At 37.1% G+C, this 27,455-nt stretch overlaps 1 protein-coding gene across 1 annotated transcript; it reads right to left on the bottom strand.

Moving 5' to 3' along the window:
• On the bottom strand, positions 1-26,756 carry LOC121414981 (insulin-like peptide receptor). The gene is made up of 19 exons (XM_041608024.1): positions 26,753-26,756; positions 25,276-25,426; positions 22,219-22,436; positions 21,192-21,318; positions 20,298-20,509; positions 19,820-19,990; positions 19,285-19,480; positions 11,081-11,101; positions 8,620-8,960; positions 7,956-8,164; positions 7,269-7,446; positions 6,778-6,892; positions 6,024-6,097; positions 5,238-5,448; positions 4,414-4,558; positions 4,111-4,270; positions 3,109-3,238; positions 1,964-2,098; positions 1-1,415 (listed from the first exon to the last, which is right to left on the bottom strand). Exons 1-19 carry the CDS (start codon positions 26,754-26,756, stop codon positions 1,010-1,012), a joined length of 3,204 nt encoding a protein of 1,067 aa, XP_041463958.1. The 3' UTR covers positions 1-1,009.
• Positions 26,757-27,455: the final 699 nt, after the last annotated feature.

The raw sequence follows: 27,455 nt of genomic DNA, 5'->3' as shown, positions 1-27,455 counted from the left end.
TTTCTTCCTCCCTTCTACTATCCAATATTGCACCATATAAAACAAAACAAACGCAAATGAACATCCAGAGGTTTTTTGTGGCTTACTGATAAAACATGGTGTATATGATCAGAGACATTGTCAAAGAGATCAAGAGAGAGAGAGGGGGGCGGGGGAGATGAATAAAGGGGAAGAAACAAAAGAGAAATAAGCTAAATCCAGGATAAGAAATGTTAATAGCGTCTTGATCACACACAGTGTAGATACAAGCACTTAATAAATTGCTTTACTGTTAGCAATCATTATCTTTCAGGAAAGAAGAGACAAATAGAAAAGAAAAGCGATGAAAAAAATCAAGAGAAATTGATAAAAAAGAAGAGGGAGAAATGAATAAGGAATAGAATGAGAGAATATAGAAGTTTTGAAGAGAAGAAAAGGAGTAGGAAATGAAAAAAGAAAGATATTGAACACCGATAAAAGGCAGAGGTTAATTATTCTTCGGAATATTCGTCTGTATCTGATATTGGTCCATACCATTTCATATCAGACCCTGGTTTTACTCTATCAGGTACTCATTAACAGAAGTTACATTGATATACTGACCATCTTCATTTGCACAACCTCCCAAAATATCTCTATGCAAGCAATCCATTTGCACTGAAGACCACAAAACTGAAGTTGAAAATATCAGATCTATGAAATCATCCATAGCTTCATTTTGAACCATTTTAATACTGCTTTTTCATTTGCAATCCACCGAGGTCCATTCTGAGCAGTTCTGGAGCATTCTCCATCTCTCTACTGTTGCCATGGTAACCGCTTCCTCACATCCTCCTCCTTTACGTTTTAGATGGATGAGATTCGAACCCTCAAAGACATCTGTTCCATTCCATGTCTTGTCTTCTTTCGTGATCTTATTCCTCGACTCCAATGTGACTGCAGAGAGGTTTTCGACCAGTTCACAGTGGCTTTTCTTGCCTCCCCCATCTCAAACCATGCAAAAGAATAGAAGTCCAAGACACACCCACCCTCAGCATTCCGTGCACTTCCCGACCCCGTGCGGTATTGAGCCATTCCCCGTCAGGCTACCGTTCCGATCCCTCGGCGACGACGAAGGTCCCGTCACGATGGGTACCTGGACACTACCACCAGAACCGTTCCCCCCATTGCTAGCTCCCGCTGCTTTGTTGCTAGACATGTTGGTATAAAGGTTTTCATTGTTCCTTGCATTCTGGTCAAGGATAGAGACTGTCTCTAGCTCCTTGGAGCTCATATTGTCAGGGACCTCATTGGCGTGAAGCTGTTCGTTGAGGAAGAAGGAGTTTTGGGCGAAGGATTCTTGAAGAAGACCGGTATCTTCCAAGGCAAGTAGAATCTCACCAAAGGTTGGTCTTAGCTTCTCTTGATATTGCCAGCAGGCCATCATAATTTCATGCCTGGGATTGGAGAAAAGAAAAAAATAAAAAAAGACATGAAGTGTTATGATATATTCTACCTACCCACTACCATAAAAATATTACCCATAGGAATAATTTTAAAAAAAATTCAGTCAAGACAGAAAGAAATTGATGAAGATGCCCTCCATAAACAAGTCAATATAAAATCTTTTTAAAAAATGATAATATTGAGAATTTATTTAGTGCTGTCTACTTTTATCTAGAAATCTTGTATTCTGAAGCACACAAGAAAAACAAAAAGAATAAGAGAATCTGGATGAGTGTCATAGTGCCAAGAACTGATTCTATTACAACAAAGACAAAAATGTCAGTTTCGATTTGACAGTTTTTAAAGATCAAGTCCACCCCACCAAAATGTTAATTTGAATAAATAGAGAAAAATCAAACTAGCATTTCAGTGTTATGCTTGTTGGATTTTTCTCTTTGTATTCAAATAAACTTTTTGTTGGGGTGGACTTGTCCTTTAAGAATTTCTTTGGAAGAAATCTGCATATTTTCCTGAAAAAGAGTGGGTGAAAGGGACTTACATTTTTTCTGGGCAGTTTTCTGGTGCTCTAAGTACATTTCCTCCTTTGATGTATTCTCCAGCCTCCTCATTTGATAGACCTTGGTAAGGCAGCTCACCTAATGTTGACATCTCCCATAATAATATACCAAATGACCTGTGCATGGGATCACAAAAAGCTTACTGATCAAGTTCTTTTATTTGGGGTGGAGGAGGAAAAGTACATATGGGAAATTTAAATAATGATGCAGTTTTTTTTTTATGAAGCCAGTGGAGATAATATACAATATAACATACAAATATATTTATTGTGTGTTTTCATCTATGATCTTGTGAATGACTGTTTATTTAATTGTTTTATTAAACCAGCGAGTTAGGTTACTGAGAATACAACACTGATGGTGGGTTTTAAAGATATCCATTAGACGAGATCGTCCACAGATCTATTAGATTTTAAAGATCGTCCACAGATCTATTAGACTGTGGACGAACTCCTTTATTATTGTCAGGACGTCCAATATGTTTGTTTAACTATCAGATTATGGTCGTAACAGTCAGCTTTTTTTTGTTCAACTGTCTCATCGGCATTGCAACCGTCTTTTCCAGATTCCAGAATTACTTTGTGTTCAATACATGCATGCTCATATGTTTTCATAATTGATATGTATGGGGGGTTGCAGAATTTTCTGCATTTTATTCATAAATCAATAACAAACTAACAACTGCATACAATAACAACGATATAAATGAATACATTTCATGTGTGACAATAAAAAAGATAAATTATAATGTATCAGATATTAAGACTGAAAATTGCATTATAAATAAAGTATGTAAAATAGTATGTCAGATAAAATGCAGGGGCCAACTATAAAAAGCAGGAAAATGCTTGAAACAATAGGCAGGGCTCCAAGGGAACATCAATGAAAATACATTTATTTTTAATAAAATGTCACGAAATAGACAGTATCAAAATTTAGAAACTTGGTGGGGAGAGATAATTTTAAACTCAGCAGAATGATAATTCAGCTTGGTTAGAACACGCCATCTTTGAAAAAAGAAATTATAAAGCAACCTATCAAGTTGATAATTCAGCATTCATTCTTTATATGTATATATGTCCGTATGTCGGATTGTCTTTGTCTGTTTGTATTATTGTGTACTCACCAAACATCTGAGCTTGTTTGAAACACACCATCTTTGACAGATTCTGGAGCCATCCATCTAATAGGTAGCATCCCACCCCTTTCCTTGCGGTAGTAATCGGATTGATAGATGTCTCTTGCTAGCCCAAAGTCTATTCAAAAGAGGATAAAGTCAGGTGGACATTATCATCGTTTCAAAATATTAATATTACACAGGCAGAAGGCTATTGTCTAGTAGAAGATAATGTACAGTGTAGATACATGTACCAGAGAGGTGAAATTTTCCTTTATAGAAGATCTGTAATGATTATGCACTATAATGAGATTGTTCTTTGGGCTATTAACATTTATCAGTGTAAGCATCATTGTTACCACCAGTCAGTCTTATCATCACCTTCATCATTATATCATAATCACCATTCACATGATTCCTAGCACCACTACAACACTATCATGATACTATAATCACCACCACAGCCCAAACAGTCACCACCATCATCTTCCATCAACAACATCACCACAAACATCGGAGGGGCCGCAGAACGGTTTTCAAAGTGGGGGGGGGGGCTGACCATGCTAAAAATCTCAATCCTATGGTCATTTTTACATTTTTGTACACTGTTTTGGAAAAAAGTGGGGGGGCTGAAGCCTCCCCCCCACCCCCGGTTCCGCGGTCCCTGCATCGTCATTGTCCTCATCACAACCACCACAACCATCCCCATGACCACGACCACCACCACTACCATCAACATCATCACCAGCTCGGTACAATAAATGCACCAGGTAAAAAATATATATTTATTTTTCTATGGGTACATGTCTAGCAAAATGGACAATACAATCAACTTTCATCAAAATGTCTGATGATTATGTTTGTTTCGTTTTCCAAGATACCAGTACAAAAATGAATCCACATTTAAGTATTTAACAAATCATCCACCAGCTATCACCACAAGATTCATGAGAGAAACAAAGCGAGGGAGGAGAATTGTTCACTAAAGATTCATTAGTACACGAAACATACCTGCTACTTTACATGTTCCATCTTCTGCTACCAGACAATTCCTGGCTGAGAGATCTCTATGAACATATTTCCTTGCTGCTAAAAATGACATGCCATCCGCAATCTCAGCGGCCATGTTCAGAAGCTGCTCAAGGGTGGGCACATTCTTACGATCTATCAGCTGATACAAAAAAATAAAATAGAAGAAATATTACATGTTACCAGGGTATTAATACAACTAATTCTTCACGAAATCTTCATATGATTTTGAATATCATAAAAAGCTACCTCTGCAAAAATGAAATTATCTAGTCTCCAACTTACTGGTAAGTCCTGTTGGTTCTCAGGTCTTCTTGCTCTTAACCAATTTTTAAGGTCGCCCTGGGCCATAAACTCCATTATCACATACGTCGGCTGACCTTTTGAAACGACACCGAGTAACCTCACAACATGGTGGGCATCAATAAGTCTAGAATAAGAGGAAAGGATAAATCAATTCATCTTCAGTATTATCACTTACATTGTCAATATCATTATCATCCATAGCAAAATTGAAAAAGTTTTGTTTCCTCCAAAGCGAAAAGCTGTTTTTCTTTCTATTACTACCCTCCTCCTTTCCCTTCCCCACCTGCTCCCTCTCCCCTTCTTCCTCCCCCCTTCTTCCTTCCCCCTCTCCTCTACTTCAGTACCCCTTCCTTCTCCCTCTCTTCATCCCAATCCTCATCTTCCAGCTCCTCCTTTATACAAACATCATCCATCCCATCTTGTCATTTCCATTTTTATATATGCATATGAATCATTCATGACCTCAACACCTCTATGATTTTCTTCAGCACTGATCAATATCAGAGAGATCTTAGTTTTTCTATCATCCGAGAACTTGTCAATGACAACTGACACTGCTGACATCTTTTATTAGACAGTTATCATGGTGAACTTTATTCATATATTGAACTTTGAAAACATTGAAAATTAATATCACTATCATTTGCACCACCATATCAATCTAACAAGATCATATTTCAAGTTTAGCTGATGGGAATTGAGATCATTAAGAATTTCAAACACCTACGGACATGATCCAGTCATTCGGAAAATCATGCCTAACATTACAATCAGTTTCATGAAACAGCGCCCTCTCTACTTACTTCATCACGGATGCTTCATTCAAGAACTCGATCCTGTCTCTCATGGAAGCGTTGGCTTGGACAGACTTGATGGCCACTCTTGAGATCTCTTCTTCTTCCGGAAGAATACCCTTGGCTAGACCCTCGTAAACCATACCAAAACTACCCTTTCCAAGCTCTCTGATGATCTCCAGCTTATCACGGGGAAACTCCCATTCATCAGCAACATACACTAAAGAAATGATAATAATGATGATGGCAACAATAATGATAGGAAAGATCCTCTTCATCTGGTAGAACACCCTTGGCTAGACCCTCGTAGACCATACCAAAACTACCTTTTCCTAGCTTTTTGATAATCTCCAGCTTATCATGTGGGAGCTCCCATTCATCAGCAACATACACTGGAGAAATCACAATGATGATGACAATAATAATAATGATATAAATATTTGTGAGGAGTGAATATCACTACACATTTTTGACAGAGTACTATTACATACAAACCAAAAGATCGCTTCACGAAAGAATGAAGTTATATGCATGTGCATGGAATACATGTCAAATAATCAATCATATTTCATGAATATCATCTTCAGGTTTCATGACAAGTCTTTTTAATTTGTTTCCCATTTCAAATATGCAACATACATAGTAATTGATCATTTGAAAGCCACTTCAATCAGATATTCATACTCATCGTCATGGGGAAATATTGCCTTGTATTGGCATTTCTTTTACACGATTCAAATTAAATAAGGACCGATTCATGAGAGTTTGGAGATGATAACCAAATGGCACACTTACTATCACTGGTGCTCATGTATTCTGGATTGACAGACGCATAGAGAACACCATCAGGCATCTGGTCCTTGCGATAACTGAGAAAAAAAATACATTTATCCATTAAAGGTCAACAGTAGATGACTCAAATCTTTTTATTAGAGGGGGGAGATGAGGCCACATCATACTCTGTCTGTGCTGCATTCAACCCAAATGAGGCATTTGTGGACAGAGCAGGAATTCATTCATTCATTCTAACCTAGAGCAAACAACTGCTGTACTAACAATAAGGTACTATGCTACATTCTTGTGGAGGGCTTCATAGCAACTTCCGATAAAGTAAGTGTTGAGAGCTACATATAATTATGTTTATTATCATTTTCATTACACCATACACTTCACATACAAAACATTCCATGAGTTCACCTCAAGATGGTAAAATTCCTGTGGGTTACTATTTTTTCTGGTTTCTTACATTTCCATTCACTTTGTTGAGATATATCAGAAAAGCAAACAATTGTGGTTGTTTATTCATAAAATATACAAGAAACGTAGCCACCACAATATCCAATTTGCAAATATATGAATTCAACAGCAGTTGGATCAAATGAACAAGAGGTCATACCAAGAGGTAAATTCAAATGAAACTCAAACTGCGATGATCTAAATTTGTAAGGCTTAAGAGATAGAAATTTGAAATCACAGTTGGAGTTTGATTATAATATATTGTAACTCTTCTTAAGACAGGGGCCAAGTGGAATGTAAACCGATAACTTACTGCCACCTCAGGAAGATGATGATAAAGACGATAATAATTATAACCGCTGCGATGCTGACTGCTATTGTAACTCCCATCATCGGAGGTAAGGCTTTCTCTGGTTCGTAGGTAGGATCTAGAGGAAAATAAGAGACATCATCAATCATAGCTTCACAGAATACAACAAGTTGCCTAAAGTCACATATCAGTCAGCCTATTGCGGACTGAAGCTAGGGAAACATTTCAAAAGGACTTGTATTGATATTCTTTGTGTGTCAGAAGACCTCAACACCGAGTGATAGACATCTTCCTCAGGAAAAGCATAAGCATACTGATAGGAGGTAATTGCAATTCATTTCTTTTAAATTTCCAAACACCACAGAGAAGTGGTAATGGGGTGCACCGCTTTCATTAAAAAAAAAAGTGTATTAGATCTTATTTAATCATGATTTCTATCTCGAGAACAGATTCAAACTGATCATCTGTGACTCATACAGATGAGGTATACTTACTATTTGTGATATCCGGTACACTGAACGTGACGGGCTTGGTCCACGGACCCTCGCCGGCAAGTGACACCGCCCTCACCATCGCTGTGTAGTTACCGACCTTTAACCCCAAGAGTTCGGCTCCAAGCACCCGTCTGTATCCCTCTGCTGAAACACATTCAGTGTTCTCTGTCGACTGTGTCTACAAAAATTGAAGAAAAAAAATGAAGGGGCCATTTTAAAATGACTTACTGATCAAGGAGGATTACATTTCTGGGTCTAACTCATTTCAGAAAGCACAGATTTGTGCGAGTCAAAAAAGACCTTTTGAACCCCACTATCAAAACACCTTTGCATTTGTCATGGAATCCGTAAAGTATTTTGAAATATGAACGTTATTATTCTTAACAACCTAACAGCAACTCAACCACAATCAACCTTCACCTATTGGAAATGACTTCCATTTCAGTACAGCACACATTTTGCACAGCCCCTCGCCTGATTACATAAAGTTTGTTAGGCTAATATCTGTAAATAATGACTTGACCAGACTTGTTATGTAATTAAAAAATATGTGAAGTGAAATCTGCTTTAGCGGCAACCTGTACAGAAGGATCACCTGTCAGGATCATCTGTCTATTAAGACCACATTTTTTGTCTCCTATGGGTTGTCTTTAGTTTCACTACAAACGATATCTATTTTAGTCATACCACTGGTTTTGGTGTTGAGAGGCTCTCTACCACCGTATACGCATCTCGTTCATCACCGACATCGTCGACCTTGGGGTCGATCATTTCGAACCTGACCTCGTGGATGACGACGATGCCGTTGGGGTTGGTGGGTGCGGCCCACGTCAGGTGGACCCTGTCTGTTGAGGTGTGGTTTATCATCACGGTAGACTCTATCTGATCAGCCGATTCTGTAATGAATATAGGGAAATAACACATGATTAGTGTGATTAAAATCGTGAGTAAAAAAATGGAAGCTTCAACTCATGTGAACCATCTGCATATGGTGCCAGAATGTGTCTGGTGCAAGTAAATGCTGCTTCCATTGTTCTCTCAGGTTTAGCAGTCTTCAATTGCATTCACAAGATATCTTGGTCCAAAGGTGCAGGATTTTCCCCTCCTTTTTCATTGCATAGTACACTTTGTATCAAAACCAACAGTTCTTTCATGACTTTTACAAGATATATTTGACAAAGTATAATATATTATAGCACTTGGCACCAACAATTTCTTTTTGCTACCTTTTTCCAGCTCTGCTCTCGCAAAGACATCTCCTCCCCAAAAACAAATCTATTAAACAAATCTGATTTGAATGCATTGCAATACTGAGAGTAATGAGATATTAAAATAGATGAATGTGATTAACCTTTTGGCAGGGTGCGTCCATATACAGCTGAAGCACGGCTACATTCCCTGGAGTTACAAGCTTGCAGGGTGATGAGATACTCGGTGAAGTGCTCCAACCCAGGAACATGGAACGACTCCACCAGACCGATGACTCTCTCCTCAACCCTGGCTGGTGGAGGGGTGGAAGCATTCACCCCTGAAGAGGGGCTACTGGGGTACAAAGAGCCATTAAGGTTGAATCCAGGGGTGGGCGTGGTCGGTATAGGGGTGATGAAACTGGTGGTGGTGGTAGAGGACGTGGTACCGAAATCTTGGATCGCGCTGCCTGGGACATCCCGCTTCCTGCGACGTGTGCCAGGTCTGTAAACAAGGTTTCAAATACATGATGGACATAGTGTCAAGATTGGAGAACTGAAGTCACTTGGTAAACTTTGAACAAATCTTACCTTTTTAAAGAAATCCTCAGTTACATTGCATCGAGTTCTTGACAACTGAATATACAAATGTAATTCCACATGCCATAATGTCCAACAAGCTTACGATGCAAATGACACATTTCTATTGCATAAAGAACAGTAATAGAACTTGCACAACGATAAAAGAATAAATGCATCAAAAATGTCTGCATCATTATGGTTTCAATACACATATAATTGTGATGGGATACAAATTTCAACATGCAAAACATGGCAAAAGTAAATTCTCAATGTCACATTAAATATGGTACAAAGGCAAAGAAAAAGATTAACATGTACCCCATTATTCGAAAGCTGGTATTCAAAATTCTAGAATGGCATAATAATTTATCAATGGATTGCTGGAAACTTCAAATGAGATTTGCTAAGAGTTGAAACTTCCCAAATAGAAAAAAATAATTATAAGATTGCAAAATAAGATAGAAGCATTTTCGAAACACACACCAGTGCCTAATACACTAAAGCAGCAATCTAGTGTAAAATACATTGTACATGATGTTTCATAATGGAAATTCCCGTATATTTATGCAAGACAAACTTCTTTCAGATGGTTGAAATAAATGAAGAGATTTAACAAGTAATGAATGAAGATGTATTGATTCATGTGCATTTTCTTCTCCAACATTTGATTATTTAGTACTAGCTATCCTTTCCCTCCTACAGCTGTTTGAAATTAAACGGCATTTGAGAATAAATAGCATATCATTGCATGCTATCAACCATTCTCTTGTTTTATAGTGATATGGTAAGTCAGAGAAGGGGGAAAATGGGGAATCCAATGAGAAGAATTCAGCCCTTATATCCAAAATCGCCCACAATAAGTATTACTACACAACAAATGGTATTTCGGACAAACAGTTATAAGAAGATGGCCCTAGTACAAAATATTTTTTCTTTCCCCTTGGTAGCCATGGATATTTTACCACAAATAAAAGAGGTTACCAAAGACAAGGTAAGGATTCTGCATATCCAGGGCCCCGCCGAATAAACTTTACTATTGTGGTAACTTTGCCATCCAATTGTAACTTGCATAGAATCCTTGATTTTGATTGGCTGTTGATCATCGTTACCATGGTAGTAAACATCGGATGGCAAACTTACCATACTAGTAACTTTATTGCAATGGGTCTAGATCTGCAAATAAGATATACCTAACAAGTGAGGAAATTAATGAGAAAGGTTTCATCGCAACTCCTCTAGTTTACACAGTTTTATATTCGAGGGGGAAATTAACACTTTCCAATCTTGGTAACGTTTTGCAGACACACTGACATTATTATGCAATGCCATTTGCTGTCGAACCCACTACCAAATCAAATGCTAAAATGCATACAAAAGAGAAAAAAAAAACACCACTATGTAATCATCTTCACAAGACAGAATGAAACTTGAAGTGAATGTAAAGGGTAAAAATAAATGAATGATTAATCCAATACAATCTGATATTGTTCTCATGACCACTTATTAGCAATCAAGTGGTAACTTCTACTTCCAATTTTATTTAAAAGATTAATCATTTTTTATCTTCATTTACCAAATAAAAGAATACTAATACTATCTAATGATTCTAATCATTGAAAGAACTCGATGATAAAAGACAAGTACTGAATAATTTTGAATCTAATATAAATAGGAACAATTTGGTCGACAGCTTTCTGGGTTCTTCATTTCAAATTTCATTAAATTTTACCAAATGCCCACTCACATAGGGTGTAAACTTCAAGTTAAGGTGCCAATATGAACATGACGATTAATATGTGCAGAACCAATATCATTTCAATGTGCATTAAAAAAGGTATACATGGTGTGATATTTGAGGGTGATTTTTTTTTCATAGGGAGCAACATGCAAGCAAGACCATTTCACTTTACACTGCATTTTGTTTATCATAGCAAGCAAGCTCAAATAAAAACAAGCCAATGATTAAGTGCTGGGCAGCAATCACATTTTTTGAATAATATAGATTTGTTTTCCTCTTGAAGGAAAATGACAATTAGTACATACCTACTAATATTAATGAAATCCCTGGTTAGTGAAGTGAAGCGAGACAAGAAGAGTTAAAAATTAGTCAAAAGATGAGAAGGATGAGGGAGGGAGGGTAACCATAGCAACGAGGTATCATCAGTTGGTGAAAGTTTCATGACCGGGTGTATACACATATAGATGGGTTTGAGATAGGAAGGGGGTGTGACATGTTAATACAGTCCATATAAAGTTAGGAAAACTTATTTGGGACATTAATATTCATTTTTCATGATTAACAAAAATTATTTCTTGTAATATTAGATGAAAATAAATTGGCAATTGGTTTGAGAAAATTTGAAGAAAAAAAATGAAAAAATAGCTGCATATAATATTAATCTATTACACTCAGAACTATGCTGCAATTTTGAATGAGGAAAATAAACACAATTGCTTTACTTTTTTATCATTTAATACATATTTTGTTTTTTCTTTATATTCAAAGGACAGTGACAAACATATGCTATTTGAATTTTCAAAACTACAAATGAAATGATGGATGAATAAAAGAATGAATAGGCAGATGAGTATTTTAGAGAAGAACTATTGTAATAGACATCGGGTATAGGAAGAGATGGAGGGATGGAAGAAAATGTGGATGGTTGTAAAGATGAATAGATGGAAAGATAGATAGAACAGGGCCCTACCTAGGAGCAGATTGACTATTAGTATTTGCATACATTCGTGATTCCGAAGGTTCGTTATTCCGAAAGTTCGTATTTCAGAGGGTTCGTAATTCCGAAGGTTCGTGAGTCCGAAAACGAAATGAGGTTTGTAATTTCGAAGGTTAGTTAGTCCGAAAACAAAATGAGATTCGTAATTCAAAAGGTTCGTTAGTCCGAAAATGAAATGATAAACGAACCTTATTTCGTTTTCGGACTATCAAACCTTCGGAACAATGAACCTTATTCGTTTTAGTATTAACGAATCTTCGGAACATCGAACCTTATTTCGTTTTCGGAATATCGAACCTTCGGAATAACGCCACAAATGTTCGGATTAACAAACCCTTTTACGTTTTTGGATTAACGAACATCGAGGTATATGCAATTTACATGTTTCGGAATCACGAAGTGTAACCATTAGTATTTGGCAGTTAGTAGGATGGAAGAATAATGGGCAGATGGATGAACAAATGGGAAAAATATTCAAAATAGATAAAACTTTGAAGCACGTTTATTGTTTAGATGATATATGTCCATGGTATGAGGGAAGCAAGATGGAAAAAAATAGATTGATAATGACTTATGAAGAGACAGAATGGCCCAGAGATATCACAAAAGATGGAAGGAGAAGAAAGTGGGGGAGGGGGGTGGATGGCATGATCATTATAAACAGGTGTTAATAGAATCGTTGGGGAACAGGGAACATATGATATTTACTTTACATATACAGTGGTGCTAAAGAGTAAGTGAACCCCTCCAGATTCTGCCATGTTTTAGATATTGAATTGTGATGTCCGGTGATAAAATATTACATTCAATGAAGTTTGCTTCTCTGGGCTCGCCGAACATTGTAGTGTTGTTGTCTCTGTTCAACACTCAGCATGAAGGAATACATTTTCTGGTGGGATTCACCACCTTTCTAGCACCACTGTAAGTTATGGGACTTTCGTATACAACAGATCAGCATGAAATACTTCATTGAATTAAGTACAAAGTTAATATAGTTATCATGACTCAGATATGTAGACAATATCAATACATGTCTTATTTGCATTGATGCAAGGAATATCAAATTAGTTATAATAAATATGCACCAAAATGCAAAGTACATTCAATAATCAGTGTTTCAGAAGAAAATCAATGAGACAGTAAAACTAAGAGGACCTCCAGGCTAGGATGCCAACCTGGAAAAGACAAATCAAATATTTTCTTGGATGAACAGGGGTAGCAAAACAGTATTTTCAAGTATTCTTTCTTTATTAATATTTTCAGAAGTAATCAAAATCAAATCAAAATTAGCTTTGAGTAGAAGGGTCATTGAGGACAATAACATCCATGCTTGCCTCACATGATATAAGAATTACTTTACATATTTTCTTCAATAGCTCACTGAGCCACTGATGGCATCTACCCATTTGTAGCGACATACTAAATACCATGCTTTATGCAACACATTCCTTGTACTCCTCCTTCATAATCACTGTATAGGTAAATGATGAATCCAAAATCAAATTGACTCTGTCGTCCATGCAGTCATGCCCTCAATCGCAGTCGGCATGCAACAACATGTTTTTGAATATCATTATCATCGCTTGCATAAACAAGCCCATCCATCAACTTCACTCTCCTTTAATGGTAAACTAGCTAAACGCAACGTTCACACTGTTATCCGAGGGGAGAGAAATTCCTTGCATCTCAGAGAATTCTCTTCCCATCTTATTATCTGAATAGTCAGGGATTCTCCCCTCCCCTTGAAGAGAAGAAAATTGGAGGGGGTATATTTAATGGGGTACAGGTGTTTTTACATGAGAAGTTGTATAGGAAGAGTGCACCTAGTAAAGCAGTGTACAGTATGGTGTGACCACCATACAAAATAATTTGCATATTTCTCCTCGTCTCGGAGACTCTTGTAGCCAGAGAGACAGGTGTGAACATTAAAACAAAAAAACCTCACATGACAATATTCCATTTTCTTGGAGAACAGTCTGAACAAGGAGTTACATTTGCTTCTGACTTAATTTTGTTTCACCAGAAATTTGGATAGAAAAGACTTATTTAAATAGAGAGAGGTAAAGAGAGAAAATGGCTCAGAATTGAGGCATTAAGATGTTTGGGGATGGCAGAAAAGCAGAGCTGCCAACCTCTGTTGACCCAAAAATCATACTGATCCATGAATAAAATCCTATTTCAAGGTAAAAAAAACATATTTTGGTACAAAAATTGATAAATTACACACATGAAGCATGCCAATTAATTTTAACCAAAAAAATATATATTTTTTTATATATTAATATCGTTAAAACATATTAGTTGGCAGCTTTGGAAAAGGAGAAAGAAAAGGAAGAGGTGTGTGGATGGAAGAGGAGATCGAGAAAGAGGGTATGAACAAGTGGCAGAGGGATAGCAGAAGAGGAGCCAGGAGGTATGGAACATAGTAGACGGGTCAAGAAGTAGAGAGGAAATGAAGGAAAGGGAATGAGAGAAAGAGAGAGAGGGGGGCAGGAGAGAATGGGAAGGCTGAAGGGGAGTAACAGAAAAAGAGAGAAAGGGGAGAGGAATAGGAGTGAAAGATATATAGAGAACGAGGGGAAGGAGAGAGCAGAAGAGAGAGGAATGGGAAGAGCGACAGAGAGAGAGAAGAGGAGAGGGGCAGGCTGAAGGGGAAACAGAAGAGAGAAAGGGGGAGAGGAATAGGAGTGAAAGATATATAGAGAAAGAGGGGAAGGAGAGAGCAGAAGAGAGAGGAACGGGAAGAGCGACATAGAGAGAAGAGGGAGAGAAAAGAGGGGGAAAGAGAATAGCAGCAGGAGAGACAGGGGGACAAGGGAAGAAGAGGGAAGAGATATCAGAGGGAAGGAAGATAGAAAAAAGAAAATTTGAAAAATGAGGACAGGGTGAAAAAGAGGGGTAAGGATGACAGATAAACTGTCTAGATAAGACGTCAATTTTTATTCCTTCTCTTTTTTTTTCTTTCCTGTATATACACGCATACATGAATAAGTAGACAATATTTTTTTTCATTTCCAAGGGGGATCCACACTTGACAAGCTTTGCTTTTAGTGGACCCCCCCCCCATTTCCATTTGTGCTCAATTTTATACTGTTTTTTTTTTAACGAAGTAAGAATGTTCATCTGTAAAATTGTATCTGATTTATATTACTTTGTATTATGTTTTGAACGGAAATGGAATAAAGAACTAAATTGAAGAATTTAATTGAAAAATATTGAGGAAGTAATAAAAGTTTACATGTTTATTTGGTATCAAATGCATGTACCTTCTTTTTTACTGGGGGGGTGGGGTGGAGGCCATGTAAAAGGATAATCAATAAAGAATACACAAGGAAGACACCTTTGTGCCTGTGTGTGTTGCGCTGTGATGAAAAATTGTTGGGAAAATTGTATATCACATAATTACCGTTGTTTGGTTGAATATGATGCCTCTACAATCAGCCATAAACCTTATTTAACTGGGCTATTTCAGACCAGGATATATTGGGGGTGGGGTCAATTTGACCTGCCCCCTTAGATCTCGGCCGCTGATCGCTGCAAAAATTTGCATATGTAGAGAGTCAGATGTTAACTACAAGACTATATAGTTAAATTTTGGAGAAAAAAAACTTGAATGTTTATCAATTATGCTAATAAGCATATAAAATTTGGCCTATTTTTTGGGGGGGAAGGGGGGTATGTTTTTGCCTTTAACTCACCTTAGCTAGCAGAATGCTAATTTTTAATGAAAATTAATTTTTACATTCCCAACAAATATACGGTATACAAAAATATTGATAAACCATAATCAATTTCCTATCTATTTCTTTGCTTTTTCAATTCTAATATATTTCTTTGTTTTTTCAATCTTTTTTTATGAACTTTGTCAGGGACAATTTTGCAATCATACGTAGCATAAAATAAATCTGTTTAACAAAAGTATTTAAAAAAAAATATATATATATGACTTTTGGTTGAAAAACAAAATTTGCATAGACTTTGTACACGGAATCATGTTTTTGAGCATTTTTTGGTCTCATGCGTTTACAAAATATAACGTGATTTCGTTTTCGGAACCTCGTTCCCTAGGCGTCGCACATTTGGTCTAAAAAGATGCACAGGGCTTAAAAGTAAACAGTCTGTGAACTACGCGGTCAAAAAATTATCCTCCACCCCCATTAAGTAAGGGTTAAGGTAACATGAGGCAACATATTTTTTTTTTCACTAATTTCTATTCATTTAACAAGAGGAGATCCTCATATATATGCAGTATTTGTAGGTTGTTTTTCACCATAATGCAAGTAACCTCAAACCAAGTCTCCATCAAATCAAAAAATGCTATCAACATCTTTGCTTTCCTTTATAGATCAGACAGTAAGTAAGAATAAACAATGTCTCTTAATAATCAAAACATTTGTCAAGAACTAAAGGCTTGAAATGAATTTTGGTGTCACCTGAAAAAATTTTCAATAGTTCATTCCTTTCTACATGAAAGCAAATTTCTTCAAGCTCTGATCAGTCTTTCCTTTATTGTAAACAAACCCGATTTCAACTGGTGGGTGCTATAAGCAGCCAATATTAATTATACTTTAAGCACTCAAAAACAAAGTCATAAAAATGCAATTAAAAGGGTTTTCTAACATTAAAATCTAAAAATACAATCCCATATTATACAGTGCGTGCGTATCAAAAAAATGTTTACACTTTGAAAAAGCCCTGTGAATTAAAAAATATACAACATGTGGGTGATTTTTTTGCATATAATCTTGGGTTTGGGTCTCATCTATCCAACAAAAGTAAAAGTTTTGACAGAATGTTACACTTGAGTGATAACTGTCCATTTTTGTAAAGCTCGCAGAAACCTGTTTGCGCAGAAATGCTCGTTTTCACGCTGTGTCAAAGGGAAAGGGCGAAATCAAACTTACCCTCCGAAACATTTCTCATACACTTCCCTTGCACTTTTAGTCAATTGAATAAAAATGGATACATTCAAACATTTTGTAACAATTTTTCCACCAAAATTGAAATTTCAACACTTAGTAAGCACAACCTTTACCATTTTTATGCCAGCTGGATCTTAGGACATGACTGAAATCTGAACAAAAGTTTATATCAAACATCTCCAGCATTTTTTACTAAGGTTTTATCATTTAAAGTGGGTTTACATTTCATTTTTCATTCAATACTTGTTTCTCCACACTTTTCCCAAGCTTGACAATGATTAACAAAATGAAAATCAAGCCTAAGCCATTCCATGTAAATCACAGTTCAGTGTAAAGCAAATATCGTCACAATGGTCTTGGTGTGTGGGGGGGTGGGGTGGGGCACAATGCACTCTTCGGAGTGTTATGGGCAAGGAAACAAGTTAAAAAGGTAAAAGATATCTTCTAATCAAATTTACTAGCTAAATTCCATGTGTTCTTCATGATTAGGGTCTACTTTCATTCCCATAACTATTTCAAAGTTCTGCGCAAATCATTTTTCACTAACTTTTCAAAAGTAAGTGGTGCTCACTCAAGCGGAAATATTTTTCGACAGTTATATCGTCATTTGCTTAAATGGATCTGTGCCAATGTTAAAATGTGGAAAAATCTTCAGGATATTACAAATGTATAATTTTACAGGACTTTTTCTAAGTGTAAACTTTTTTTTGAATCGCACTGTACAACTCAAAAATAGATGCTTGCAATTTGATTGGTTGAAAGCCATTCAATATTTGATATATTCTGTGCTGCACGTAAATTTTATTTTCCATTGCACGGTGACAGTTCATTCTTTTATTTTCCCATAGCATGGTTTAGCTCTCTTCCTCAGTGTGTACCACTAAGCATGTGTGTATGTACATTTTGTATGTGTGTATGTTTGCGCGCATAAGAGTAAGCACATGACTGTGCGCACTTTAGATTCATGAATCAAAGCGCGTCACAAAAGAATGAAAACAATTAAAATAAACATGTTGTCAGATAAAATGAGTTGCTGGACAAAGGCAAATATATTTCAACTCCATCTTCTTTTGTTTTTTTTTCCTTCTATTTTGTAAAATAACATGATCTAGAAGAGTTGTTGTATGAACCAAATGATGCATGTCTTCATTCATCCATTATGCAGCGATCCAGTCTCGTTGAGGCTGTGTTCAACCCATTGCACTCAGCCTAACATCTCCATGCAATGGATTGAAGAGAGCCTCATGTCGGTGAGGATATATCGCATTATATCCTACATAAATTAAATCCTTATGCTGATTGGTTTAAATAGCATCATGTGACCAAACATATTCCCACTATTTTGCAATGATGTCAAAAATTAAACGCACACAGAAGAAAATGTGCTGTGCCGTGACGTCAATGATGGAATAGTCGACTATTCCATCATTGACGTCACAGATCATGCAATCTCTCGGTCGCACCGGTCAGCGAGTTGACTTTACCGGCCAAGTCCAGTCAAGGGACAGCACAGCCACAAATCCGCGTTCCGCTGAGCATGTGATTTTGGGAAAAGTAGATCAGTCTGCGCAGCACGTTTAAGAAAAGATTAACTATGTGTACAATAGTAGATAGACTATTGTTCTACCTTATTAAATGAAGGATATAAAACAAATATTCCAGGCCTTTATTTCGAAAGTATAGAGGGAATTATTTATCCTCAGTTGTACTGGCCAAATTACTATTTTTCCCTCGTCGGGAAAAAAGTAATGCCAGCCCAACCTCAGAAAAATAATTCCCACTATACTTCCTCAAAGCCTGGTATATTTGAATATTATAAACTCCTGTGCATGCATCACTTGTACACTTTCTTCCTGCATGAGCAGAGGGGACCCACACAATTTGAAAGTGGAATAAATACATGAACAAGTAATACTGTTAATGTCAGCTAAAAGGGAAATTGGCTTTTAAAATTATGTATCATCGGTGAATAACCGCCCTGGTTTCAGATTAAGAGTAGATAAAAACAAAATATTCAGAGGAAGAAGAATTTTCTTCTTTTCATTCAAGACATATATACATGTATACCAGCATATCATCCATTTGCTATGCACAATGCAGGTATTAATGATTAGAGCATGCTGTATACACATGGTTATGTTAATAAGGTCTTTGTTATCATCAATGCAACTGATCACAATCCCTTTTGTCGATGTTACCATCATAATCACCATCTTATCATCATCGACATCATCCTCCTCCTCATCCTTATCACCACCATTATCGTTATCGTCATCACCATCATTCTCATCGTCGCCACCATCATCATCGTTGTCATCGTTCTCACCATCACCATCATTATCATCATCATCATCACCACCAACACTAGGGACAGTAATTTTCCCCAATCCTCAACAAAATACGACTATCAACTGGAAAAAAACACGATCTCACTTCACTACAACAATCATGACAACACATCGTAACTGCACTTGAGACCCACTTGAGACAGTATTTTACCACTGCAAACACAACCTACCCCTCCTCCTCATCGTCATCAAGATAATTATCATAATCAGAAGGAAAATCTCTGGTTTCCATGCCAACCAACCTCTTCATGTATATATTATTATGGAGCTGATTCTCAAAATCCTTCTGGAAGCGGGCATCTTCTTCCCGTCTTCGAAGCTCCTCCGGATCGATGGGGCAGGTGCAGCATCCCGCTCCAACCATAGTAGTGTTAGTGTCTTCGTCTTCTGATGTTTCCATCTCTGTGCTGGACTCGGACTTCCGCAGGGTTGGCAGTTCTTGAAAAACATAGAAGCATACCGTATATAAATCAAGGCAAGGAAAAATATTGCATGTAAGACAATTAAGGTACATGCGGGTTGTAGGTTGCACTGAAGAAATTTAAGTTATCTCTAGCCCTGCTAATAACCTGCCATGCACCTGATTCTGTAGCACTACTTGTTGCACAAGCGTCCCAAAGTTGGTCTCAAAAGTTGTGTGAGACACAATAAAGGGTAAGAGAAGCAACTGGGTGAGATATTTTCACAAAAAAACAAAAATGAGGGGGTAGGTACTGAATCTCAAGAAGGTTTTACAATGGTTTGGAATGGGGGGGAGGGAAGTTCCATGATTCTTACTCTCTCTGCAGAAATCCCTGTCTTCAAACTGCTGTTTGAATAAGTACCGAGGTTCCCATGTGATGATGTAATGTGTGAGGTTTCCATTTGGATGCTCTGGTGGTTTCCAGGTAATGACCAGCTCAGATGACGAATTTGAGATGACATTCAGGCTGCTAGGTGGGGAGGCCTCTGTCAATCAAACATTAAAAAAATAAACATTGACGTAAGTAGACAAAAAAGATCAGATAAGCTTGATTAATATTCTATGTCACGTCTAAAAAAAGAAATTTGTTCATTTATAACAAAAGCATCCATCAAATAGATTATCACACCCAGGACTAATTTAAAGTGCTGTCTTGAAATCCTTTCATTTCGGCTACATTTTCTCTCTTGTAAACCTTTCTAAATTTTGTGTTGCATCATTCTATATTGTTTTAGCTTGTATATGTAAGTGCATTAATGGACTGTCTGTACCATCCCTAAAACAAACACTTACTTGATTCTGGCGTTAACAGATACTGGATGTTACTCCTGGCGCTGAACTGAGCCCCGGCGATGGTGTACGTCCGTACCATGAATGCATACTGTGTCCACGGCTTCAGATTGGCCACAAAGGTAGACGTTTCGGTGGGTGGAATGTACTGGACCTCCCAAAGACTGGTTCCGCATGCATCTTCACCGTCTAACTCTGTCACGTTCCTTTGGGGCCTGATGGGGTGTAAGTTAGTATATATCACATCTTCTTCAGTCGTGTTGTGACACAGTATCAGTATCACAAAATCTGACATGCATGTTTCTATATTCAAGGCCAACAATGAAGACACTCTATTCAGAGCTGCCAACCTTCATTGTGAAAAATCCTATTTTTCATAGATTTTTGAAAAACATTAAAAAACATCATTAAGACAAACTTCAAAAATTCAATTTCTAGGGGGAAAATGATATTCAGAGTCACTTTCCCCTTAAAAGTCCTACCAAATAGGATAAACTCCTAGGCTTGTATTCTGATAGCAGGTTTAACTTACACTCAGGTTTGAAGTTGTGGTTTAAGTATGGATAGCCAATTGTTACATAAATCACAACAGTAGAGATATCATACTTCAGCTCATTTGGCTCTCAAATCATTCATAAATGTCTAGGAAGTATAAATAGATGATTGTCTTCACCATCGATGAATCAGGAAAGAGCACAGTGAACATAAGAAACATACAACTTAATAAAAAAAAATTTGATACTATTGGCTTCCCATACTTAAACCACAACTTTAAAACTGAGTTAAGTTAAACCTGCTATCAGAATACGGACCCTACTACTTTGTAACTCCTGTGTACCGAGACACTTGATATCAATATTCGTTGTGATACTCTTAAACGCTGGGGATGTAACTTACGCTTCACGGTAAGACAGGATGTAACCCACGATCTCACGCACATCTCCCTTTCCCTTTGGAGGTGACCATCTCACCGACAGCACGGATTGAAAGAAAGCAAACTCTAGATTCAAACGATGGGTGTTACCTGCGAAACGGGAGAAAATTACATGGATTTCACTGCCAATTCGGTGGATTCACAATATGCTGCGCCATCTCTCGGTTGCAGTGGACTGGCCAAATTTCTGACTTTGGGGTCGACATCGCGCGCAGGCACAGGCAGCGCACAGTGCTAGTGTACTGTAATGTGACTGTGAAGCTTCAAAAATAAAAATCACGTAGCAAAAGCGGAGAAAGAATTCACCAAAAATGGTCTAAATTGCAATCAAACTTCTCACCCACATCCTGGACCCTAGGAAACAGCATAACATATAAGCAAGCCGGTCGATCCGCATCGGCCAGCACTGGATAAGCGCATGCATGCATGCACTGGTGGGCGCAACAGATATTGACTTTTTCCCATGATACATTGCAAATTTCGGCCTGTCCGCTGCAACCGATAGAAGCCGAACCGTTACGTGAATTCACCGACTTCAACAAAAGGTTAACATTCCCCCAAAAAATATTGTTTCGTTCACTAAATTTGAAGCAAGCCATTTATTTCATTGGAACCATTTTCATTAAAGGTTTTATAGCTATTAGTTTCTGCAAAGTTAAAGATGATGGAGGTACATGTATTAAAGTGCACTGGTACTTCTCAGACCAACCAGCCCACCCGGCGGGTGCCTGACCAATGCTGCTAAATTGTACCCATCTTCACAAGCAATTTGAGCCATACAAGGAGATAAACTTCTACAGATAAGTCAGATATATGAGTAGCTATTATCATTATTACATAAAAATGAGTTGTGTAGTAAAACAAATAGTAATGTATAGTGCTAGTAAACCCAAAATAAGCAATTAAAATTGGTTTCAGAACAGAAATTACAATGGTACCAACAAACAAACTTGCACGCACACTTATACATTAAAGTCACAACAGACTTACAAGCAACTTGGTCTCCATTGGATGAAAGTGAGACATCAATGTTGCTAAGCGGAGCCTTGATCCCGGTGAGATTGTGAAGTTTCTCAATCTCCGAGTAGCACAACTTGGGGTTGTAGTGAAAGAAGAACTTGCCGTTGCCGATGCTGATGTTGGGATGCTGGGAGAAGTCAAAGAGTTGTTGGAGATTGTTGTTTGCCAGCACATATAGGGAGTACTCACTGGAAAGACAAAATAAGGGATATAGAATATTTATTGTAGATGCAAGATGAAAGGATCGCTTTCAATATAAAGAATTCATAATATGGATGGGAACAACATGACTTTGCATTTGAACACTAAAACTAAATGCCCTGTCCACGTGGCCGGTGGATACAAAAGGGATGCTGCAGGGGCAAACGGACAAGCAAAATTTAAGGGGTGACTCCGCTCATTTTTATCCGCTCCAGAAATGGACAAAATTGGCGAAAAACTCAATGAGTACACAACCGATACATAGCGTTTTCCAAAGGATGGCAAGATTATTTTTTAACATTTTACATCCTCTTTGCATCCATAAGTGCACTGAGACAGGGCCATTTCGGTTGCCTCTTTTCTACCATACCTCATATAAATATTTGCTTTGGACTACATGCATGTGTTTAAGTTTATGCATTTGTTTATTGTATAAAATATTGTGTTATTATTATCATTACTGAATTTGAATGAAAATTAATTCCATAGTGTCCAGGTCAATCATACTGCCTAAGCACTGATCTAACAATTATTAATGGATAATAAATCACATCACTACCCTAACCATAAGCCCATTGATCAGAGATACAAACCATCTCCTCCAATGAAAGGGTAAAAATGTACATCATTACATTGTAGAACTTCACCTCAAATCAATTGCCACTATGTTACGAATTTTGGCTCTAAAGAAATTGCGATGGCAATTTGATGTTTATTGCAAAGCAGGGACGCTTGGAAGTGGCTATCAATCTGTATATTCTTGGAAAATACTGTCGTATAAATGTTGTAGCAGACAAGGGGGTAATTATTTACCATTCTCACAGGCATATATCATAAGACTACATGATCAAAATACTGCATGACATGTATTAAAGAATCCAGGTACAAATTGAGTCATTCAAGGGCCAGTTTCATAAAACTTGTTATAATAACAAATCTACAATAACATATGAAAGCTATACTGAATTCCTTCAATCTGATTGGCTGATAGTAAATCTGTTACAGAAATTGTGCATTTGTAATCATAAGAAGTCTATATGACCCAGGTCTAGAGATGATGGCGTTGAAAGCAAATGGAGCCTTTCAAAGTCTTTGAATACTGAAATGTTACGTGCAAAGATATGAAGAGCAGACTTCATATTATGAGAAAAACATCCACACATGTACATCATAGGGCTGTCACATGTTCAAAATTAGCACTGCTGGTGCTTTTTTACATTAGATACAATACAATACAAAACCAATACATATTTTGGAATAAGGAGATGATTGAAAGATATGTTTATCAATGCAGCAACAATATAGATAAATCCTTAGGTACTAATAACTATATGTTATCTACTGAAGCTGTAGTCGCTGAAAGTACAAACTTCATTAAAACATTTTCAATAAGATACTTGAGATGAATAAATTGGTATAAAATGCAAGTGGAATACATAAACAAGATCTATACTGCTGGCAGTATGAGAATGAAAAAGAGAGAGGGTAAATTTTGATATTTCTCCAAGATATACAGAATTAATCCTGTTTTTTCTGTAAACCAACTCACAATCTTTTGATAATGCCAAGCCTCAGGCGATTAAGTTATGAAGATGAAATAAATCTAATCAAGATTTAGCTATGAAGGTGAAGGAGAATAAACAAAATGGAAATATTTTTGCGTGGGTGAAATTCCTTTAAAGCTTTCAATTTCCACAAGTTTTCAGTTACCTTTAATACAATACATATGGCGCAGCAATGCTAATACACTATTTAGCCACTAGATTTCTTGGTTATAGTTTATAAATACTCCTGCTCAATTTCCTTTCTAATAATGTTGATTTTATCTAGCTTTGCTAAAGTTGGTTGCCAAGGGAAATTAATAATAGTGTGGATCCTTCCTGATTAGAATGAAAACATCTCGATAATTATTTGACCAAGAATTTAGATGTATTGCATTTTGATTTATCCATAACACAGAACAAATATGGTAAATAAATCTACTCTTCTCAATGACATGAATGTTCCCATTTTACTAAAATCTCTAATTTCCATATTAATAATTTTGTAATTTTGTAGAAGCTTGTTGAAATAATCCCTTATATCAAGATGTCAGGGGTGTATAATTGTGTTCAGATGGAAAAATATATAACCAATAACTGAACACTGCTAGTTGTTACACTGGGTGATTTCAAGCTTAGTGTTGGTGTTAGTGTTGAAAGCATAATTCTCCTTATCACATAGTATAGCCAAAACTCAAGCAACATAAACTATCGCTATCCAGGTTAATTTTGCTGGGACATGCACTTTCAGTAGCAGTCAGCGCAAAAGCTCCGCTCAGTGCTAATTCATAATTTGTCTAACTCTACCAATTTTTTTACATAGTTTGCACAATCATATGGACTGATATCAGTGGGTGACAGTTTGACAACTGGGAGGATTTTTCAACATTCAAGGTGCTCCCAACACTGAGATACAACAAGAACTTGCACCGGAAGTAACCCTCGCAGCACATCTGGATACTTGGGAGGAAATTGTTGCTTTCAATAATTGATAATGTTGAGTATCGGCTATAATTTAGATGGTTTGCTCCAACACCTAATAAACCCTGTAATTTATGGCTTTGATTGGATCGGATGATACCAAAAATTTTCATTGGATGTAAATATCAGCCTTCATCCTTTTTTGTTTATCCCAGGCTTTTTTAGAAACAGTTTAATCGCTTTTAAACAGGTGAATTTCTTTTAAATTAAATCAGCAAATATGCTACATTAATCTTACTTCATTAAAGTCCCCCCCCCCCCCGGGACTCCAGGAGGGGAGCTGAATATCTGGAGTGTAACTTACTTCATTTCTAGTCCTCCAACACGCCCTTCTATTCTTCGTAGATTCCTGAGGAAGTTGAGGCTAACAAGAGAGTTCGCTCTGCGTACTATCAGGGCATCGCTGACAACCTCGATCATTCCCAAGTTTTGCTCCAATTCTTTCACGACATTGCCTGTGAAAGGAAATACAAAAAGAAATGAGAAACCAAAGCTTATTAAAAGAAATTTTCATTTTGCAACATGTTGATCAGGCACAGAGATCATTTAGAATCAATTTATTGCTAATGATTAAAATTGGCATTTCAAAGGGCCAATGTACATGTAAGACACATCATCTTCCCTCCCACTCCCCCCCCCCCAAAAAAAAAAACTAAATAAATAAAATCATACATTTATATTGATGTACAAGAAAGAATGTTTGGGTAATACAGTAATTCATTGGCTTTGAGGATTGGTCGGTCCATGTGTCAAGTCTTCATGGGTTTTGGAAGCCTACTGAGGGTCCTGCAAATGTTCGGTGGTAGCTTTGAGCAATCCAACATGTAACAGAATTATTGGAAGTATGATAATCGGTATGCTCATTGGGGTTTGGCACAGAGTCAGAATGGCACATGATTCCGGGTGATGCAAAGCGGTTTCACAGAAGTAAAATGTGTAGTCTTCATTCCATGAGTACTCTAAAGAAACTACCAGGAGGCAAAACAATTACGACATGAATTCAGACATAACCAAGCAAAATGGCCACCTCATGTTTGCATGTCGGACTATACAAACTAAATGCTACGGATCTTGATAGAAATGGGGATTGCTCCATTATAGATTACCCACATACTTATGGCATTCTGTCCGTCGATGGACCTCTTCCAAGCAAGAACTTATGCATGTGTCTGCTGTTAATTAAGTTATTGGGGGCACTTGAGGAGAATGCACATCACTAATAACATTCTCTGATATCCTTATACGTGTTGTCGATTTTCAGCTCGATTTTATAACAACTAACTTGCTATAAAAACAGCGTAAAAATTTTATTACATCTATCAAGAGCTATGATGACAAACAATTCACAATGATCTCATAGTTTCTCACCAAGTTATTGCTCACTGTAACTACGCAAGTTTGGCTCCAAAAATGAGATGGGAAGTTTAATGAACTTTCCTTTTGATCGCAGGATACATAATATATTAGGTATATACATGTGTAATATCAAAACCACACAGAAGCAACATAAATTGATAAAAACACCTCAAGCCTCACGAATCCAGGTTGTCATATTCAGGCTAATTTTCCTGACTAATGGAAATGGCGATAAATGAACGGACAAGGACGGAAGACAACGGATGAGAAAATACGATGGGGAGATAATACAATGGGGAGAAAATACAGACAGGGACAAACAGACATACGAGCTTCTTGGCAATTATGCGTAAATTAAGTGTACTTCTGGGACTTCCTCGACAGCATATAGACAATATCGCACTTGATTGATCACCCAAATTTACTCATTCTGATCAGATTAAAAGAAATATGCAGGGGGGGTCCCAAATAAGGTCAATTTCAGGATACAAAATCCAATGAGGAAACAAGAACCAAAATATAAACAAAAGCATATCAAATAATGAGTAACTGTCCAACTTTATCACTAAAAATACTTTTTAACATTAGTGCAAAGCCTTAGGTTTCAATTCTAGTTTCATTCATGTCACCTATCTTCAGTGTACTACATGTATCATAGAGTGGATGGCTAATTGTTGCAGGATTCTTCAAATACCAATATCTAAACTACATTGATTTGGTTATCCCTGAATCATATCCACATATTATATCATGCAATGAAACGATAACCAGAAATAGGGGGTTGGTTAGTTGGCAGACAGCTTCGAACATTTTAGTCATGTCAGGTATTTCCAAAGCCAAGAATAAAATGACATGATGAAATCACTCATTGACTTTCATTCCATCATGCCCCGATACCCCAATCGGCCTTAATGGTTTGCAACCGGCTACTACCCTCTCCATTGATTGATGCGTTAAACAGTCCGGACGCATTGGTCTCCATTTACCTGCACCCAAACCAAAATAGCTTGCATACCAATTTCTTTATGGTTGCATTCAAGCAAGCATCGTGGGTTAGAAACGTATTTTGAGGATGCAACATCAGATGCTGAAAAGGCATTTTAGAACATGATTCTGACTAACTTGCTT

The sequence above is a fragment of the Lytechinus variegatus genome, chromosome 5, assembly GCF_018143015.1.
Source record: "Lytechinus variegatus isolate NC3 chromosome 5, Lvar_3.0, whole genome shotgun sequence".
NCBI lineage: Eukaryota > Metazoa > Echinodermata > Echinoidea > Temnopleuroida > Toxopneustidae > Lytechinus > Lytechinus variegatus.
This window is presented reverse-complemented; position numbering and strand designations above follow the sequence as displayed.